The sequence below is a fragment of the Scyliorhinus torazame genome, chromosome 10 (assembly GCF_047496885.1).
Source record: "Scyliorhinus torazame isolate Kashiwa2021f chromosome 10, sScyTor2.1, whole genome shotgun sequence".
NCBI classification, from domain to species: Eukaryota; Metazoa; Chordata; class Chondrichthyes; order Carcharhiniformes; family Scyliorhinidae; genus Scyliorhinus; species Scyliorhinus torazame.
Genome location: NC_092716.1, coordinates 73,910,406 through 73,932,078, shown reverse-complemented (window position 1 = coordinate 73,932,078; position 21,673 = coordinate 73,910,406). Strand labels below are relative to the sequence as shown.

Here is a 21,673-nt window from a genome sequence, read left to right as displayed (position 1 = left end):
TGTAATGCCACTCCTCATCATGACAGCAGCGAAGAAGAAGGTCTTTGTATACCTGCCTACCTAAAGAAGGTTCCTGTTAAATAACGAACACAGACAGCTCTGGGACTATACACCTGCACAGGCTGCCTTTTACTGCTTGAAAGGAGAGGCCACAGGGGATAGGCAGAAGGTGCTTGTCTGACAGGGCCAGGACAGGCTTCCTCTGTGGTGACAGCCTGGGCCCAGCCTCCTAGGCCTGACCCACCATAATTCCTTCACAATGCAGTGGCAATGCAGCTGACAGTAGCAGCTGCGCCTCCTAAGCGAGATGGATGGAATTTTCATAACTATTTCCCCAAGTTACATTTCACCTTCAAGATAATTTATGAGCTGCTCGGGAGCCTTGAAGAGACAATATGCTTGCCATAAAATTAACTGTAACAGTCTTGTAGGTTATAATTAACAATGGGAGGGTAGCACCAACTGGCTGAAACACATGGTATAATTGATGATGAAACTGGGAAATTAAGGAAGCTAACACCATCATTACAGCACACGTCACTCCAGTAAAGCTTGAACCTTCTGAGTGTTAATTACAGCCCCCCGCACCCTGATGTGGGGATGAGCTTCTGAGCTGGGAGGAGACATTTTATTGGCAAGGCCACCTTGCACCTGGACTGACGTACATTGTATATGTTGCTTGGAAGAGAAATATGAGTCTAACCAACACGATCTCCTGAACATCTGTCGACAAGCCCGCCGTTATTTCCAAATACCTGTATGTGGCTCCTTAGGTGCTTTGTAAGCCAGCTAGACTTGTCCATTCAGGGTTTAGAGCCTCACTCTGCCTTTCAACGAGCCAATAGCAATTTAACTTAATGAAAAATCTCATTAGTAATGAACGAGGAACAACTGTTCTTTTTCTAAGCTGCTTTCATTAGGCTTCTCTGCAATTAATTTTAGCAAAGCAGACAGAAGCTCTTTTCACCTCTACACTAACACTCCTAATTCTTGACTATCGAGTCCCAGCTTTCTGAATCCCAGGCCTTTGCTTCATCATTTTCTGTATGCTGCTGATTTGTCCAGGTTTTTATTTTCTCATGTGGAGTCCAAAATAATCTTACAGCTTTAATTTTAAAAAAATCTCCCCATTGTCCTTCACAAATACACCCATCACAGTGAATAATGGAGAAAAGAAAAACGTCACCTAGTTATCCTTGAAAAGGAGGCGGCATAAGGTTTGAAAAGAGGGAGACAGCATGAGGAAAATATTCTGGAGGAATCAAACAACAACTGGTGGCTGTTAAAATGTAGCATTTAATCAAACAGCGTTTCTATTGTTTGTAAGCGGGCTCACAGCTATTCAGCACAGCCCCGATTTGTTTGAAAACTAGTAGACAAAAGTGACACAGGTGAAGGACCGAGGTAGGGAAGCACGAAGGGTCATGGCAAAGAAAAGGCATCCAGTATTACTTAAAATGCACTCAGGTCACAGGGCTTCGCGGGCAGCTGAACATCAAGCACAACTAAAAGTCCAACATCTTCATTTAGAGCCAAGCTTCATTCTCAGCCTTTTAAGGCTGTGCTCTCTGTTTGAGCATGGTCTGCCTTCCTACAATCAATCTCCTCCTATTCATCACAATGTGAACCTCCCTCTCTCATTCATCATATATTCATCCTCTACTAGACTGGCCCCTTTTCCTCACACTTTTTCTTCTTAATCTATACTTTTGATTCATTATGGGTCAGTAGATCTACATCCACCATGCCTTTTTCTCTGAATCTGTCCTCCCCTAAAAAGGCAGCCTAGAAGCCAGATGGGCATCTTTACAGTCCATTTATCAAGCCCAATGCATCCTGCCTCAATAAGCATTCAGCATGTTTATTGCGCTAATGTGATAAAGCCTCAGTGTAATCTGCAAATAATTTTCATTATTGTATTTTGACCTTACCAGTCTACAGCAGTTTGGACACAGAAACAGACAGACAAATGTGTTCTAAAATCTCACAGCTGGCAGTTTTAATGTTTGCTTGCCATCCGTAACACCTCTCATTTTATTGACCAAGTAATGACCTTTTCTCTGAAAAGGTCAAGAATGTTCAGCTCAAATGGCCTGAGCACCTCTTGAACAGCTATAACAGATTGCCCATCAGAAGCTATGTTCTGGCAAACAAACTGCTGCCTTTACCCCATGTGATGTAGTCACTTCAACACATTCAGGAAATGGGAGGTTGAGGGCTATCCTTATCAAATCCAGCTGATTTCCTTCACCAGTGAAAGTAAATTGGTGTAATACAACTGGTCTGATTTTTTAGAAAAACACAAGCGCTAATTATTTCCTGCTTTGGCACATAGCTTTCCATGTAATGACAACGTACACAATGGTCTGAACTCTGCTGTAGCAGCATGGAAGTATCATGGCGAATGTTTTATTGCTTTCAACATTGGGCGGTTGATAGCTAGCATTGTTGGTGCTTAGTTGAGATGACAGGGGTCGCCTCAGCATCATAACTAACAGTCAACCTAAAGCTTTGATGAGGTATACTTAGGTGTATGTTAACAATCTGTTGGTGCTACTCTCATGCATCACATGTTCAAGATGGGTCACTGGGTAGGAAAACATCAAACAAAAAGGGGTCATAGGTGTATCAGCCTCTAGGGCACACTTTCCAGCAAAGTTTCAAGACAATTAGTAAAACCACACTCCAGACATTTGCCTTCAACTCTAGCTTTAACAACCTGTATACTGTCTGCTGCTGCTAAGCTTTCACAAGGCACTTCAGCATTCTGTTGATGACTAGACGTAATTTTTTCAGCGGTGGTTTCTGCCTTTGATTAAAATGCCCAAAGTGAGTAAGGGTCAGCAACATCTGTAGCCAGTTTCTTTAATCCCCATACACTAACAAACTCTCACTCACAAACAAAGTCAATAATATTATCAAATAATTTTCGTGTTCATTGTCCTTATTGATTTTTTTCATGAAGAAATTGGTGCCATTAGACAGAAATACACTACCAGAAGCAGTGGTTACTATGAATATCTGATGACTCCAAACAAAAGCCTTACCTTGCCATCCAGTTCTTTCTCAGTTCCTGGCGCTCCTCAAGATATGGCAAGAGACAGCGTATAACTTGGTGCTTTCTTTCTGATGACCATTCTGCCTCATTGATTTCACACAGCAAAAGCTTGGTCTAAAAAAAAATTTAAAAGAGCAGGCTATAAAACTAAAAATTAATAAAATTGCCCATTGGCAAATAAAACAAGGAGCAAAAAAATCAATTTCATCTTTATTACTCCCTTCTACTATGGACAGATCAATAAAGCAAATGAAGTTAATGATGATCAAAATGGATAATATATTTATTTCCAGTAAACCAATTTACATGGTGCACTTGGGGTGAACCTTTGCGTTTAAAATAAATGGCTGCAAGTTAGCCAATACAGCAAAGTTAAGGGTCAAAAAGTTCAGGTAATTCGGAAACCCTGAACAAAGATTTTATCAGGACAGATAGATACAGAAAAACAAAATCATTTCTCACATCTCAATTGCACATCTCACCTAAAGACAACTGACTCAACAACTATGCCTGGTGCTTGCTATTTTAAACCACACCAACAATTCTCCCTCTAAGATTGTCTGTCTCTGTTTCTTTATTAGTTTAATGAAGGCTAATGACAGATAATTGTCGAGAGGCCCCTTGTTCATTTGTTGCTGAGTGAAGCTTTCAGATTTTTAAACTTGTGTTGTTCTGACTGCAACTAGCAGTATGTTTGAGGCTACAGGTCAGGAGAACAAACAAACAGTTTGGGCAGCTCGATTGCCTGCCTTATCTCACCTTACTGTTAGCAGAAGACTTGAACAGCACAAATGTTTACATGCTGATGAACATTTCTTTCCTCTATTTCCTGAAATCACCAAACAGGCACTGGGATGACCTCTCCAGTTCCAGATAGCGCACAGACAGAAGTGAACACTGTTTGTAACAGGAAGAGAAAGCACAAGTATGCACTGGGCCCATTGAGCACAGAATTCAGTTACATGGTGCAACGTTCCTCCGGGTTTCATGGGTGCTTAACAAGTTGGTGATTTATACTGGAATTAAATTTGCTGGTATCCAGAGGAAATGATGTGGCATGTGGTGAAGGGTATGACTTCAAGTATTCTACTCAGGTGACTTGTTCCCAATCATTTGTACAGTAATTGCTGTCCCTTTGCCCTGCAGTGTGATAGGTAGAATGATCAACAGAGAGTACAAGCTTCTCAAAAAAGCAGGAGGACCAGAGGGAGATAGGTTCTCAGAGTATTCGGGAATGATTTTCCATTCTCAACCTCAGCGGGTTTATGTTAGACATCCTACTTCACCAAGAGAAGCTCACTGAAATATGTCACCTTATGAAGCCTGAACTTTAGCACGTCTTTCGGGACTTGTGGGAGGAAACCGGAGCACCCAGAGGAAACCCACGCAGACACAGGGAGAACATGCAGACTCCACACAGGCAGTGACCCAAGCCGGGAATTGAACCCGAGTCCCTGGAGCTGTGCTGCCCACTGTGCTACCGTGCCACCCATCACATGCGGTGATATACCATAGCTGGGAGGGATTCCACTCCCTCAATGGAGAGTTGGTGTGCTACTGCAAACAGCAACATACATACAAATCAATGGCTGGTATCCTGGTAGCAGCCGTGATACATCATTGTGGGGCAGTCAGCTGTACCATCTGCATTTGAGCCACCATGGCAAAACCGGGAGATGACTGCTGGGTGTCAAGGGCTATCCATGGACAAACTGGCTTATGACTCTGCTGCACAACCAATGCACATCTGGCCAGCATGCACGTAAAAAGAGCCATAGTGTTGCACAAAAAGGTCATTGAGCAGACCATTGATATGCTTAAACAATACTTCTGCTGCAGCCCTGCAGTGTTCACCATAGCATGTGACATGATTCTTTGTGGTTTGCTGCACACTTCTGTTATGGGCCAAGGTTTAAAGAACCCTAAAGTGTATCATGGAGTTCACCTGACCCACAACCTTTAATAGATTGTGATATGAGGAGCACACGGTCACTCTACAGGTGTGGTACAGCAGAAATGGAAAAGTATTTTTAAAAACAAAACAATGTTTATTCTATGAACTCAAGTTAACCTTTTTAAAACATACAGTGAATATCTTAGCAATCATTAATTCAAATACAACCCCCAAAGAATACAACACTAGGTAATGCTTAATAACTTCCCAAACAACATCCAGAAGACAGAAGAAACACCTTTCAACTGAAGCACATTAGGTTAAAGTCATTACTGTTCTTAGTTTTAAATCATCAGGATCGATTTACAGTCTTTAGATTACAGAGAGAAACTTATACACCTTCTGGTTGTGACTGCAGCTATCCAGATCTGAAAACGAAACTAAAACACACCCTGCAGCCTGCTCAAAAATGAAAGTAAAAAGCTGATAGCTCCACCCACACTCTGACATCACTGCAGTAATATGAGCAGCCAAACATTTCTTAAAGCGACATTCGCATGACACTTCACAGCTTTGTCAACATGAGGGCACAACCCGATCACCAGATATGCAGTGAGAAAACCCTATCACCAGATATACAGTGAGAAACTCAGGCAGAAGAGGAGGAATGGAGGAATAATCCAATATATCCACTTTGCAGCCGGGCTGTCCAGGATCAAGTCACCGAACAGTTCTTATCTTCCCTTTGTTACTGATCATCACAGCATCCCCTTGGCCAGAATGCTGAAGTAACACCTACCACAAAACAAACATTCCAAACCAACTTTAGAATCATAGGGTGCGATTCTCCGGAAAAAAGTCTAAGTGTGGTCGCGAACTGGAATTGCCGCAAGTTTCCCGGCGAATGGCCCAGCGAGGTGGGCAACGCAATTCAACGTTAATTGGTCCACTTAACGAGGCCTCACGGGTTTCCCGCGGCAAATGAAGTCTCGCCAGCTGATTCGCCGGGACCGCACTCGCCAGCCTCCCGCTAACAAGGTCGAGCAGCACTTAAGCTGCACTTGCTCAGACAATCCCAGCCAGCTCGCAACAATGGAGCTGAGGAGACCGGCCCCAAGGTTCGGGAACACTGACCTGGGGAAGCTCCTAGACACTGTGGAGGCCAGGAGGGGTGTCCTGTTCCCCCGAGGGTCTCGGGGGGTGAGCCATAGGGCAGCCAGTGCTGCCCGGGACGAGCTGTGAGATCAGTGAGTGTGACCAGGTGGACTGGCCTCCAGTGCTGGAAAAAGATCAGCGACCTACACAGAGCATCACGAATGAGTAGACACCAACACCCCCCACCCCCCACCCCCCCCCCACCCCCAACCCCTCCCCAAGGGAGCATCCATCCCCCAAATTCCCCAGGTGACATCAAATACTCCATCTGGAGAACCTGTCAAACGTGAATTGTTATTGCCTTACTGACGGACCCATCCCTCCCACTGACTACATGTCCAATCCCCCACAGGTCTTCCAGCCGACGGCACCAACCCATCCATCCCAGGCTGCACCCTCTCCTGCCTCCCACGACACCAACTCGGAGGAGAGCTCTGAGGATGCAAACGTTAAAGCTGTCATGCCCACCCTCCACCAGCGCAGATACACACACTTCAGTGGGAAATATTAGTGGACAGGCTTTGGGGGCACAATCTGGTGAGCACCACACTGCTGATGATGCATATCAGGTGGATGCAGAACGCCCAGGCGAGACAGCAGTCAGAGGGTTGCTGGATCCCAGGACCCAGCTGGATCCCAGCCTGATGCTCAGCGTGTGGTACAGAGTCACCCGGAGCTGATGGAGACAATAGGAAGCGGCCTGGGCATTCAGAGGGAGATATCAGCGTCACTCCAGCAGATCCATAGCCGCCTGGAGGAGTCCCAGAGGCTATGGGCATAGGAGATATCGGCGGCAATGTATGGCACCGAGGCCAAAACTGCTAGGGTGGTGACCGCAGTGGAGAGCCTGGTGCACAACCATTAGTGAAGGTGTCCAAGACGTCGCGCAGACAGTGACGGCCATGGCTGAGGGTCTCGGCAGAATGTCCGACCCGCTGGGGGAATGTCACACAGTACCAGACTGACATTTTTAGATTCTGCGGGACATGTCCTGCTCTCCGGTGGGCATGGCCGAGGCGCTATGGAGCATGTGCCCGTCACTGAAGAGCATCGCTGAGGACGTCAATACAGTGGTGCAGACTATGGGGAACCTCCAGGGCTGGCAGAGTCAGACGATGCAGGGGCAGCCAGGGCTTGAATCAGCTACCCCTCCATCCCAAGGTCAACCCAGGGCCCTATGGGCACCGACCGGGAGATGGGGCACTGGGTGTCAAACCGGACCAGTCCCATGGAGTGGCGACGGTGGCCACCAGCTCCCCGGAATTCCACCCCTCTGATGAGCCCGTGCCTCGATGTCAACACACGGGACAGGGCGGAGGCCGAAAAGTGCACTCGGGCAATCCGGCCCCAGAGGACGCCCGGCAGGGGCATCGAAGGCCATGGGACGCGGTAAGCAGCTGGTTGCCTCCAATTCAGATGTGCATCCTGGGGAAACTCCTAGATGCAGTGGTGGATCTAAGAAGCCAAAGCACATCGAGGATCACTGAGGGCACTGAGGGAGGGGGGAACGGGATGGGGGGTAGGTAGGGGATGAAGGGGGGTGGGGAGGGTGAGGGTTGGGAGGGAGCGGAGGCAGCACCATCGGGAGAGTGGGGACTTGTATACAACATTAAACACCCACAAGCACAACCAGTATGGTGCCCTGTCACTTTCTTCCATAATGCGGGCTGACCTCCGAACCCTTGGTCCAACTCTACAGGCATCCCTCCCTCCCCGGCACACCGCATGCAGGTGATGGGTGTGAGCGAGCACTCAGCAGATGGGCATGGTCGGATTATGGCATAGATTTAGGAGCACTGGTCTCTGCGGGCTATCATTACCCCCTGCCTTCGACAGTGACCCGCTTATGGTGCCGACACAGTCCCAGCACCCTGGAGTGATGTAACACATGCCTTGTGAGGGTGGGAAATGGGGGTGGGGGCGCGGGTAAGTTAACGATGACAGACCAGACCATGTCCTAAGTCAAGCGGGCGAGTATAAGGGCCTCCCTGGCCCTCTGGACTTGTCGGACATTTGCCGCTGCCGTCTGTCCTGCAGCCTCCGGCTGGGCCTCAGGTTCCTCCCTGGCCTCGTCCTCCAGCCCCTGCTGGTCCGGCGCCGCCTCCTCATCCTCGTCCTCTTCCTCCGAGGCGGGGTCTGGCATATGGTCTGCTGCCTCCAGCATCTGCAAATTCTGCTGCTACTGCCGCCATCTCCGTCGTCTCCCTGCATCACCTAGCAGCAGCACCACTAGGGCAACGTCTGTGTCCAATAACCCTGCCATGGTATTCAATATCTGCAAGGAATTGGGAGAGGGTGTCAAACTGACAAACAGCGGACCCTCCATTCCCGCATTGATCCCCCCTTCCCCCCCATCCGGAACGCCCTGCCCATGCACACCTGGCTGCAGCGGGCCCCCCTCACTGTACCCCTTACGCTGTACCCCGGACACCTGCTCATAATGTCACCTGGACCAGGCACTGGTCCCCTCCGGCCATGGACATGTCCGCGGAGCTGTGTACTATCCCCTGGGCGTTTGGATGTTGGCTGCTGTGTGTGTGGGGTTGCCTCCCGCAGTGTTCCAGCACAGTGTCCAGTCATCGCGGTCTGATTGGGATGCTAGCCAATGACCCCCACATGCTATATGACCCACCGACCCACTTGGGTTGTGTGAAGTGCTCACTTAACCACGATTGCCAATTCCCTATTAGCGATGGCCTTCAGCTGCACTGCCAGAGGCCTCAGCAGTCGGTGGGGGTTATGGGTACACACGATCCAGGGGTTGGCATGGTGGTTGCCCCAAGTGTCTCCTCTCCCACCCTCCCATGGCGGCCCATCCCTTATTAGGGTCCCCCACCTGAAGGTCCCTCACCCCAGCTGAGGGTCCCCAAACCCCGCCGAGCACAGAGGCAGCAAGGCCAGAGCCCCCGGGCTCTTTACCTAATCGGCGCCAGCGTCACCACCTGCTGGGGAGGCTGCTGAATGACAGGGGGTCTTTGGATATGGGGTGGCTCCAGTCAGTTTGAATGGAAATAGGGCTTATATGGTGAGAATTGGTTTCTCACCATGCTATGGTGAGATCCTGATTTTGCCTACGGTAGCTAGGGGGTTTCATCGCAAACTGTTTGGCGCCACGCCCGATTCTCGATTTTGGCCTCTCCTGTTATTCACCGGCCTCGTTTCGCTTGAGCGAGAGCATAACGAGGCCGGAAGATTGCACCCATAGAATCCCTACAGTGCAGAAAGAGGCTATTCAGCCAATCAAGTCTACACCGACCCTCCGAAAGACCACTCTACCTCGGCCCATTCCCCATCTCTGTAACCCCATCACCCCACCTAACTTTGGGACACTAAGGGACAATTTAGAATGGCTAATCCACCGAACCTGCATATCTTTGGACTGTGGGAAGAAGCAGAAGCACTCAGAGGAAACCCACGCAGACACGGGGAGAATGCACAAACTCAACACAGACAGTCACCCAAGGTTGGAATTCTGGTGCTGTGAGGCAGCAGTGCTAACTACTGTGTCACCATGCTGCCCATGCGGGTGTCCGACAGGAATCGGGGTTGAGGGTGGGGGTGAACCGAAAGGGACAGAGGGGCCAGGGAGGGACCTAGGAGGAGGGCGAGTGGGTGAGCGTGAGGGTGGATGAGCGTGAGAGTGGATGAGGGTGGGTGGGAGCGCATGAGAGTAGGTGGGTGAGTGTGAGAGAAATAACATAACTTTGTTGTTACAATAAATGTATGAGACAAAGAAACATCTTTTAAGTTTGTTTTTGTATGTTTTGCGCAATAATCATTTTTTGTGGTTTAATTCTACAATATAATAAAAATGTTTCTAGGGGTCCCCTCAGTACTCTAGGGCAGGCATTGTCAAACTTGGGGGCGTGACCTGCGGGTGGGTCACGGGCGGGTGTTAGGAGGGTCGCGGAGCCGTCGGTCACGGAGCTCCCGACTGCGCAAATCCGTGTGCAACAGCCGCAGCAGCCGGCTTTTAATAATGCCGGCTGCGAGCGGCCTTCAAAATGGCCAGGAACAGATTTTAAAAATTCAGCCGCACTGCGCATGCATGCCCGATCATCGGTGCGCATACACAACTATGCGCATGCACACTGAAGATCGGTCATGCATGCGCGTTGCAGCCGCATTTTTTTTATATGGTCGCAGCCTTTTTTTTCCAAGTTCAGGGGGCCAAAGGACCCAAAACGGGAGGGTGAAAGAGGAGAAAAATCTGTACAAACTGTATAGTTGATTGTTGGGAAGAATGTTTCCTGGGGTGTTTATTTGCTGTAACCTACTTTGATACAAGTTTGAATAAAATGCGTTTTAAAAAAAAGGGACCCAAAATCATTTTCTCCATTTTTGTCAGCAACAAACAAGGTAAGAGAAAATGGTGGGTCGCGCAGGTCGGCCGGCCTGGGTCGCGATGGTCGGCTGGCGTGGGTTGCGAAGGTTGGCCGGTGTGGGTCGCGAAGGTTGACCGGGTTGGGGCCCGAAGGTTGGCCGGTTGGTAAAAATGGGTCCCCGGAAAAAAAGTTTGAAAAACACTGCTCTAGGGGAGTCAAAAGGGTTCTGCAACTGGAAAGGTTTGGGAAACCCTGCCTTCGTGAGTATGTTCTGTGTGTGCCCCCCTATCCTTGTGCTTACACGCAGTGCTACCTCAGTGGCTGCAACATGGCTGGCCATTTGTTGAAGGCAGATGACTTTCAGTGGGTGAGGCTGCAGGTGACCTTGCAGGAAAACAAAGCACACACCATCTTGGCTTGGGCAGCAGCAGTCTGGACAAGCTGATTGACTAGCATCAGCAAAGGCACCAGTGGTATTGCAGTAGTGCTTGTGCAGATGCTGAGACATTAGCCATCAGCTACTACATCAAGTGGTAATGACATTTTTCACCATTTTCCACCAGAAAAACTGGACTCCAAGCTCTGCACAAAGCTGTGTGCCAAGTTGGTGTTGGATGCCCCATTGTTTCTCGGCAGTGATCACAGGCTTTATCATAGGCAGCTATTAATGCACGAAGCATTGCAGTTTGTTTTTCTACTGTAGGTTGCTCCATTGACAATCTTATTTGAGTCTACTGCAAAATAATTTGTGTTCAAACTCATTCTCTGGTTAACTGGCACCTGCATTATCCTAGCCCTGACTGCAGGCCACTCACCACGTGCAGATCCTGCCTTCAATAATACACTAAATTGTCAGATCTCTGTTGGTGGCTGTGAGTGTGAGAGCAAGTGACGGTGTTTCTTCTTCATCCCTGTCTTTGCGCTCTCTAACTCCTTTCTTTCCACCACTGCCTAATCAGGTTAATCTTGGATATCTGAAAGGAGAAAGGCTCAAGGCTAGAGTTATGGTGAAGGGAGGGGAAAAAGTAGGAGGTGCATGATTGTAGCTTGTAAATCAGAAATTGGAGAAGTAGGATGCAAGGGAGATGAGCATTTTCAATGGTTTCAGTATCACTGCCAGCCATGGCTTCAATCATATCTCACTCTAATGATGGTGAATACACTCTCCATTAATATCAGGACATGCAGCCATGCCTGATGCCTCACAGGTTAGCCCCTGCTGTTTCTGGCGATGCACTGCATCATTCTGCAAGAGAGTGAGGGAAGTACCCCAGTGAGTGTGATGGACTATGTTTCAGAGCTGTGACTGGTTTGGTTGAATAGTTAGCAATGTGTAAGCTGTGAGATGTGGCTGTGAGGCTTGCAGCTGTGATCAGTGTGTGAGGGTGAAATGATGTGTACAAATGTTAGGTCTCGGTCATGATTGATAAATTGTTGACAGATGAGTTGTGGGTATGTGGAGCAGTAAGTTATGTTGGTAGGGCAATTTATGGGATATGACATCAGAAGATACATTGACTGACTTGACCGCTGCGGCGAAGCCATTGAACCTCTTTACGGACGACATCCAGATCCTCGGGCCTAGACTCCTGGCATTGACTGCCACAGCTAAGCTTCCCACTGCCTTCTGAGACTTTGTCCACTCCTCCTTTTTCAAACTGGAGGCCTGTGACCAGTGGTGTGCCTCAGGGATCGGTGCTGGGTCCACTGTTATTTGTGACTTATATTAATGATTTGGATGAGAATTTAGGAGGCATGGTTAGTAAGTTTGCAGATGACACCAAGATTGGTGGCACAGTGGATAGTGAAGAAGGTTATCTAGGATTGCAACGGGATCTTGATCAATTAGGCCAGTGGGCCGATGAATGGCAGATGGAGTTTAATTTAGATAAATGTGAGGTGATGCATTTTGGCAGATCGAATCAGGCCAGGACCTACTCAGTTAATGGTATGGCGTTGGGGAGAGTTATAGAACAAAGAGATCTAGGAGTACAGGTTCATAGCTCCTTGAAGGTGGAGTCGCAGGTGGACAGGGTGGTGAAGAAGGCATTCGGCATGCTTGGTTTCATTGGTCAGAACATTGAATACAGGAGTTGGGACGTCTTGTTGAAGTTGTACAAGACATTGGTACGGCCACACTTGGAATACTGTGTGCAGTTCTGGTCACCCTATTATAGAAAGGATATTATTAAACTAGAAAGAGTGCAGAAAAGATTTACTAGGATGTTACCGGGACTTGATGGTTTGAGCTATAAGGAGAGGCTGGATAGACTGGGACTTTTTTCCCTGGAGCGTAGGAGGCTTAGGGGTGATCTTATAGAGGTCTATAAAATAATGAGGGGCATAAATAAGGTAGATAGTCAACATCTTTTCCCAAAGGTAGGGAAGTCTAAAACTAGAGGGCATAGGTTTAAGGTGAGAGGGGAGAGATTCAGAAGGGCCCAGAGGGGCAATTTCTTCACTCAGAGGGTAGTGAGTGTCTGGAATGTGCTGCCAGAGGTAGTAGTAGAGGCGGGTACAATTGTGTCTTTTAAAAAGCATTTAGATAGTTACATGGGTAAGATGGGTATAGAGGGTTATGGGCCAAGTGCGGGCAACTGGGACTAGCTTAATGATAAAACCTGGGCGGCATGGACTGGTTGGGCCGAAGGGCCTGTTTCCATGCTGTAAACTTCTATGATTCTATGATTCCTATGCCCTTTCTTCAACAAGAACTCCAGTGTAGCATTGGAAAACCTTGGGAGCAGGCTCTTTGCCATGTCATACCAATGTTTGGTATTCTTGTTCACACTCTCCACTGCAACCAGTTCTAGCATTTGCTCCAGTTGGAATGCATTTCCCTTTAAAGAGTTGCGAGCTGGCTTTAAGTTTAGTGCAGAATAGTTTTAAGTGGTGCTAGCCTCTCTTGGTTTTACAACCTTTGCTCATGCATGCAGCCACTCAAAACTTGGTTTCACCCTACAATAATTTAAATGAACAGATTCAACAAGTGGTGTGGTTTAATCACAATTCCTGCACCCATTTTTGGGTCTTATTTAATTTTCTAGCCGTTTCTAGAGAAAGGATAAATGACAAGCCAATGGGCACAAGCCTTGGAAAAATACTAGAATCCTAATTTTACAAATTGAAGCTTCTTGGGAGTTCTGAACAAACAATTGACATTGTCAGTTTGGAACAGCATGCAAATAATTTTACATTTATTTCATGTTGTCTACAAAAATGTTTACTACAGTAAATATTGAATATGATGGTGGAAAATAATACCACTGCTTTGCAATTTCTCCTGTTCTATTCTGCAGACAACTGACAGCAATCAATAAATGTGGGTGGCTCAAAAATCCTTGAGCGAGTTGCCTGGGAGTCTTAGAGCATGCTTTATCATTAACACTTGGTTCCCAATGATAGCTTAAGGGGAAGCTCATTGCCTCTGAGCTATGTCACAACAATGTTGACATGTTATGGCTTAAATATTAACCACTTAGGTAATGTGCTTTGTTTACAATTGAGCACAGAGAAAGAAAATACGAAAGCTGCACTCAGCAATTTGTTTGCTTTTGACACGAGGCGAAAAGGATTTTCTTTTCAGGAAGAAAAACTGTTCTCGGAAGAGGTTGTTACAAAGGCCAGTTCCTTAGGCTTTACAGCCATCAGTGCTCTGTGCTACTGTTGTACGCCTACAAGCCCTGCATCTCAACCGGCATAGGTACAGCTCAAAACTGACACCAATGCATTTGGGACCATTCTCTGATTCTGTCTGTGATTAATTGTCAAAGACTTGAATGAACATATGGAACTGAGGAAGCATTAAGTAATTCATAGTTCTGTATATTTCTGGCCCATGCATAAAACACAGATTCAGTGCCTTGCACTTGTCTGGCTATTTGGTCATGGAGTGTGATAGTTTGGCCATTGGCATATATAGTTGGACTAGAGGCTGAGCTTTCCAAAATACCTTGTGCGCAATTCTTCGGCCGCATTGTGCTCTCGCTTGAACGCAACATGGCCAGTGAATGCTGGGAGAGGCTTGCAGTGAGCCTCCCGATAGGTCCTGCGCCTCGCTGGATTCTCCGAAGCCCCGCGAGATGTTGGAGTCGGAAACCCACCCCAAATGGGCAAGACCGAATGACGTTCGCGGAAGTAGGTCGTAAACCTACTTACGGCCTACCTTTTTAAAAATAAATTTAAAGTACCCAATTATTTTTTTTCCAATTAAGGGGCAATTTTAGCGTGGCCAATCCACCCACTCTACACATCTTTTGGGTTGTGGGGATGAGGCCCAGGCAGACACGGGGAGAATGTGACTTACGCCTGACCTGCACGGGATCTCTTGACCTCCCTTGATTCTTCGGCCTCCCCAGGGAGGCTGCAGCCGGGTGTCGATCAGTGCTGGTCCACACAAACGTGGACCAGGCAGAAGGGCACCTGGGGGCCATCGGAGATCCCTGGGTGGTCAGGGTAAGTGCAGGGTGGCTCCCTGGCCCTCTCCATGGAACGCAGGCACCATGGCACTTCCCACCTGACACCTTGGCAGTAGCACCCTCGCACTGCCAAGATGCCCAGATGGCACTGCTAAGCCAATAGGAGCACTGCCAGGGTGGCAGTGCAAGGGTGCCCGAGTGCCAGGGTGGAACTGCCAAGGGTCAGAGGGCCTTGCCCATGAAATGAGGGTGGAGGGGGGGCCGGTGGGAAATTCTCTGAAAAAGAAGCCACAAATTAACTGAGAAATTTTGGGTCAGGATCGCTCCCCTTAAATCTTTCATGCAAAATGCAGTAACTACCACTGATGAAATAACTCCTTTCTTAGGTCAGGAAATGTGGTTTGATGTTTGGTCCCTCTGCTGTTACAGAAAATCTCAGACTGGCCAGTCACACACCAACTAACAATTCTTCTGTTCTTCTCTATGTCCCTCATTAGAAATCTCCTTTGTATAAATACTCTGACCATAGAACATTGAACATAGAACACACAGTGCAGAAGGAGGCCACCCGGCCCATTGAGTCTGCACTGACTCACCCAAACCCTCACCTCCACCCCGCCCCCGTAACCCAACAACCCCTCCTAACCTTTTTGGTCAGTAAGGGCAATTGATCAAGGCCAATCCACCTAACCTGCACCTAAACTAGGTTTGGACAGTGGGAGGAAATCGGAGCACCCGGAGGAAACCCACGCAGACACGGGGAGAACGTGCAGACTCCGCACAGACAGTGACCCAGTGGCGAATTGAACCTGGGACCCTGGCGCTGTGAAGCCACAGTGCTATCCACTTGTGCTACCGTGCTGCCTTCTATCCTTAGGTTATTCAACAAGCTACCAAAAGCAACTCTGGTGACTGTAACTGGGAATTTATCAGGCACATGAAGCTTTGGGAAAGAGCAGTGACCATAATCCAACAGTTGAAATAGCTTTAGTTTTGTTGGTCATTTCTTTTTTAATTGAGATATTTCAGCCAAGTTGAAGTTATCACTGAGTTGCAGTATCAGATGGGGTAGTTTGCTTCTTTGGCTATTAACCTCATACAGAATGTAAAATATTTAATTAATTAAATGTAATTAATTGTTATTTGGAAAACATCTCTTGTTTTTCATTTACTCCTTGTATGTTCCATCAAACCTCCACTCCCCTAAGTTTAAGATGCCTGACGATTCTCTTATTTTATCGCCAATGACACAGATAAACCCTTTCTCTTCTCGCTTCACTTTTGTAGGAGGTATTGGACTTCTGATCATTTGACCAGGTTGAACTCTCCTCCCTTAAAAATATCCACTGTTGTATCAATCTCGTACTAGTCTTTCACTTCGGACACTTTATTTCTATAATGCAAGATCCTCAGATATATCTTTGGCTGTTACCAGCGTCTAGGGCGGCTGCTACTCTCTACAGCTAGCAACTGTTAAGACCCTACAGTAGCCCGTTTTAAGCTAAGGTTGCAGGGCAATTGAACTCCCTTCAAGGGAGTTTAGCTTCTTGCTAAGTGTACACATCTGATCTAATGAGGATTGTAAAAATATTGGACTCTCTTCAAGTTAGAGAATTAAGTTAAGTTAGAGCCCTTGTGCAATCTATCTAGGATCACAGGGGGATTGGATTCTTGCCAAGCGTAGACAGCTTTTATTTAGAGCTTTGTCAAGGAAGACGTAATTCCTTCTCTGTAGCAGTTCTTTTTTTTTGCTGGCCAATATTTCTCCTTCCCTTCCTCCTCAAAATAATTGACTCATTGATGCACGATCAATTACAATTAAAGACGACGTAGTAACATAACTGACGGATTTAATAGACTAGAACTGTTCCCCAGCAACTTCGGTGCAGAATGAGGGCTGCTGGGATGGCACCGGTTCTTATACCCCGCCTGTCAGGGCGGAGCTACAAACCAAACAGCCAATGGTAAACTCCTAGGTTTACCCAATGGTCTACAGCCTCTCGGGTACTGCAATACCTGGTAATACCACAGTTACAGATCATGCTTTGTGCCAAGATCTTTTGTTGTTTCTCGGGTTGAGGTTTTTCCAATAGAAATCCACGTGATATTTTACAGTGGCTCCTCCATTGGAGCTCAAGTAGAAAGGATGGGACATGTCAGTTGTATTGGATGAGATGATGAAGAGAAGAATGAGGTTTCTCCTGATGCTTTGTCCAGTAGCATCCTGGAAGCCTGTGGTTGGCTGGAGTCTCCTGTTTGTCATCTTTCTCTTACCTGCTTCACTTCTTGCTTCTCTCGGAGTATGCCCTTGTCAATGGAGCACAAAGATGTCCAATGGTCTTCAGTCTCTCGGGTACTGCAATACCTGATAATACCACACTCCTTACTTTAGTATTTTTTTAAGGGTGTCAATCACCCTCTGATTGCTTACCTAAGTGGCCATTACTCATAAGAAAGGATTGATGGTGCACGTTGACGGGCTATTCACCCATTGCGGACATCACAGCCAAGCCTGATCCTGCTCTCATTTAATGTTAGCTAGGATAGCTAGGATGAATACGTGGCTTGAGAGATGGTGCAAGAGGGAGGGTTTCAAATTCCTGGGACATTGGAACCGGTTCTGGGGGAGGTGGGACCTGTACAAATCGGACGGTCTGCATCTGAGTGGGACCGGAACCAATGGTCTTGGGGGTGTGTTTGCTAGTGCAGTTGGGGAGGGTTTAAACTAATGTGGCAGGGGGATGGGAACCGATGTAGGAAGTCAGTGGGGACGGAAACAAAAGGCAGGAAGGGAGAGTGTGTAAAGCATGACCAGAGAAAGCAGGGCAGAGAGCAAGGAAAGTCTACATTAAACTGCATTTATTTCAATGCAAGGGGCCTGACGGGCAAAGCGGATGAACTCAGGGCATGGATGGGAACATGGGACTGGGATATTATAGCTATGACTGAAACATGGCTAAGGGAGGGGCAGGACTGGCAGCTCAATGTTCCCGGGTACAGATGCTATAGAAAGGATAGAACAGGAGGTAAGAGAGGAGGGGGAGTGGCGTTTTTGATTAGGGAGAACATCACGGCAGTACTTAGAGGGGATATATCCGAGGGTTCGCCCACTGAGTCTATATGGGTGGAACTGAAAAATAAGAAGGGAGAGATCATCTTGATAGGACTGTACTACAGGCCCCCAAATAGTCAGCGGGAAATTGAGGAGCAAATATGTAAGGAGATTACAGATAGCTGCAAGAAAAATAGGGTGGTAATAGTAGGGGACTTTAACTTTCCCAACATTGACTGGGACAGCCATAGCATTAGGGGCTTGGATGGAGGGAAATTTGTTGAGTGTATTCAGGAGGAATTTCTCATTCAGTATGTGGATGGACCGACTAGAGAGGGGGCAAAACTTGACCTCGTCTTGGGAAATAAGGAAGGGCAAGTGCCAGAAGTGTTAGTGAGGGATCACTTTGGGACAAGTGACCATAACGCCATTAGTTGTAAGATAGCTATGGAGAATGATAGGTCTGGCCCAAGAGTTAAAATTCTTAATTGGGGCAAGGCCAATTTTGATGGTATCAGGCAGGAACTTTCAGAGGTAGATTGGGGGAGACTGTTGGCAGGCAAAGGGATGGCTGGTAAATGGGAGGCTTTTAAAAATGTGTTAACCAGGGTTCAGGGTAAGCACATTCCCTTTAGAGTGAAGGGCAAGGCTGGTAGAAGTAGGGAACCCTGGATGACTCGAGATATTGAGACTCTGGTCAAAAAGAAGAAGGAGGCATATGACGTACATAAACAACTGGGATCAAGTGGATCCCTTGAAGAGTACAGAGATTGTCGAAATAGAGTTAAGAGGGAAATCAGGAGGGCAAAAAGGGGACATGAAATTGCTTTGGCAAATAATGCAAAGGAGAATCCAAAGAGCTTCTACAGATACATAAAGAGAAAAAGAGTAACTAGGGACAGAGTAGGGCCTCTTAAGGATCAACAAGGACATCTATGTGCAGAGCCACAAGAGTTGGGTGAGATCCTGAATGAATATTTCTCATCGGTATTCACGGTGGAGAAAGGCATGGATGTTAGGAAACTAAGGGAAATAAATAGTGATGTCTTGAGAAGTGTGCATAGTACAGAGGAGGAGGTGCTGGAAGTCTTAAAGCGCATAAAGGTAGATAAATCCCCGGGACCTGATGAAATGTATCCCAGGATGTTGTGGGAGGCTAGGGAGGAAATTGCGGGTCCCCTAACAGAGATATTTGAATCATCGGCAGCCACAGGTGAGGTGCCTGAAGATTGGAGAGTAGCGAATGTTGTGCCCTTGTTTAAGAAGGGCAGCAGGGAAAAGCCTGGGAACTACAGACCGGTGAGCCTAACGTCTGTAGTAGGTGAGTTGCTAGAAGGTATTCTGAGAGACTGGATCTACAAGCATTTAGAGAGGCAAGGACTGATTCGGGGCAGTCAGCATGGCTTTGTGCGTGGAAAATCATGTCTCACAAATTTGATTGAGTTTTTTGAGGGGGTGACCAAGAAGGTAGATGAGGGCAGTGCAGTAGATGTTGTCTACATGGACTTTAGCAAAGCCTTTGACAAGGTACCGCATGGTAGGTTGTTGCAGAAGGTTAAAGCTCACGGGATCCAGGGTGAGGTTGCCAATTGGATTCAAAATTGGCTGGACGACAGAAGACAGAGGGTGGTTGTAGAGGGTTGTTTTTCAAACTGGAGACCTGTGACCAGTGGTGTGCCTCAGGGATCGGTGCTGGGTCCACTGTTATTTGTGATTTATATTAATGATTTGGATGAGAATTTAGGAGGCATGGTTAGTAAGTTTGCAGATGACACCAAGATTGGTGGCACAGTGGATAGTGATGAAGGTTATCTAGGATTGCAACGGGATCTTGATCAATTAGGCCAGTGGGCCGCGAATGGCAGATGGAGTTTAATTTAGATAAATGTGAGGTGATGCATTTTGGCAGATCGAATCAGGCCAGGACCTACTCAGTTAATGGTATGGCGTTGGGGAGAGTTATAGAACAAAGAGATCTAGGAGTACAGGTTCATAGCTCCTTGAAGGTGGAGTCGCAGGTGGACAGGGTGGTGAAGAAGGCATTCGGCATGCTTGGTTTCATTGGTCAGAACATTGAATACAGGAGTTGGGACGTCTTGTTGAAGTTGTACAAGACATTGGTACGGCCACACTTGGAATACTGTGTGCAGTTCTGGTCACCCTATTATAGAAAGGATATTATTAAACTAGAAAGAGTGCAGAAAAGATTTACTAGGATGTTACCGGGACTTGATGGTTTGAGTTATAAGGAGAGGCTGGATAGACTGGGACTTTTTTCCCTGGAGCGTAGGAGGCTTAGGGGTGAACTTATAGAGGTCTATAAAATAATGAGGGGCATCGATAAGGTAGATAGTCAACATCTTTTCCCAAAGGTAGGGGAGTCTAAAACTAGAGGGCATAGGTTTAAGGTGAGGGGGAGAGATTCAGAAGCTCCCAGAGGGGCAATTTCTTCACTCAGAGGGTAGTGAGTGTCTGGAATGTGCTGCCAGAGGTAGTAGTAGAGGCGGGTACAATTGTGTCTTTTAAAAAGCATTTAGATAGTTACATGGGTAAGATGGGTATAGAGGGTTATGGGCCAAGTGCGGGCAACTGGGACTAGCTTAATGGTAAAAACTGGGCGGCATGGACTGGTTGGGCCGAAGGGCCTGTTTCCATGCTGTAAACTTCCATGATTCTATGATTCTAATGTTCAAACATGTGTAATTCCACTAAGGGTTAATGATTAAGAATCAAGAATTGGAGTGTCCCCACCCTCACCTGGGTAAGATGTAGAACATCTACCATTACCCCAGCTGAGATATGGGGCACGATTCAATGGAAAAACTTCTATGAGGGCGATTCAACTAATTGGGAACAAAGCCCCTTAGCGTGTTCAGCCGCGTGTTTCCCGGCATTCGCAGCGGCCAGAAACACATGGCTATACAACGTGACCCACGTATAAAGGGCCTCAGTGAGGAATGCATGGACGAGGCCGCACATGTCAAAAGTGTATTATACGCTGGGGAGCTCTGCTCGCCGTAACTTCCCAGTGTAGTGAGAAAATGATGTCCCGATCCCCAAGACCCCCAATGCAACCACCCTTTTGCGGAGACCAGTGCTGAGCGGCACTCGCACGAGGTCTCCGAGGCAAAGGAAGCCTCAGGTACCTCGGGAATCTGCACATTAGAGTCAGACTAAGTGGCTTGTTCTAATATGCAGATTTGCCAAAAAGTGATCCCGCCCATTGTGGGCGGGGTTTACATTGCAACATCACTCGAGATCCTGTTGGATTTCACGAGGCGGTGCAAGCCGGGTAGATCCCGGGAGACGGGTCTCCCGTATTTTCTCGGCCATGCTGCACCGCTGCGAGCTGCTTTTTGGGCGAAGCGTGGCCATATAATCGAGCTCTCAGTGTCATTTTGGGTGTGTTTTCCAGGGTGTTTCTCACCAACCTTTTGGGCAAGACCCACTCCGCTATCAACCACACTTGGGGCACATTTTATCGGAAATGAAACAGTCCTATGACGAGCGTGTTTAGCCAGGTGTTCCCCTGTGCTCGCAACGCTGAGAAAGACCATGGGCGGGATTCTCCTTTCCAGCGACTAAGTCCCCACACCGGCGGGAAAACCAGCACGAACCACTCCAGCATCAACAGCCCCCGAATGTGCGGAATTCTCCGCACTTCCGGCGGCTAGATGGGCGACAGAGGGGTTGGCGCCGCGCCAGCCGGCGCCGAAGGGACTGCGCGAGTTAGCGCATGCGGCGAAGGGCCGGCGTGATCTTGCGCATGCG

General features: G+C 47.6%; 1 protein-coding gene across 2 annotated transcripts in view; it reads right to left on the bottom strand.

The window, feature by feature from the left end:
• fto (FTO alpha-ketoglutarate dependent dioxygenase) overlaps positions 1–21,673 on the bottom strand; it is a 637,435-nt gene that overhangs the window by 327,474 nt on the left and 288,288 nt on the right. For both annotated transcript variants that reach the window (XM_072518265.1, XM_072518264.1), the window contains one exon: positions 3,048–3,172. In XM_072518265.1, the coding sequence (XP_072374366.1) occupies positions 3,048–3,172 (125 nt within the window). The remainder of the gene's footprint in view (positions 1–3,047; positions 3,173–21,673) is intronic.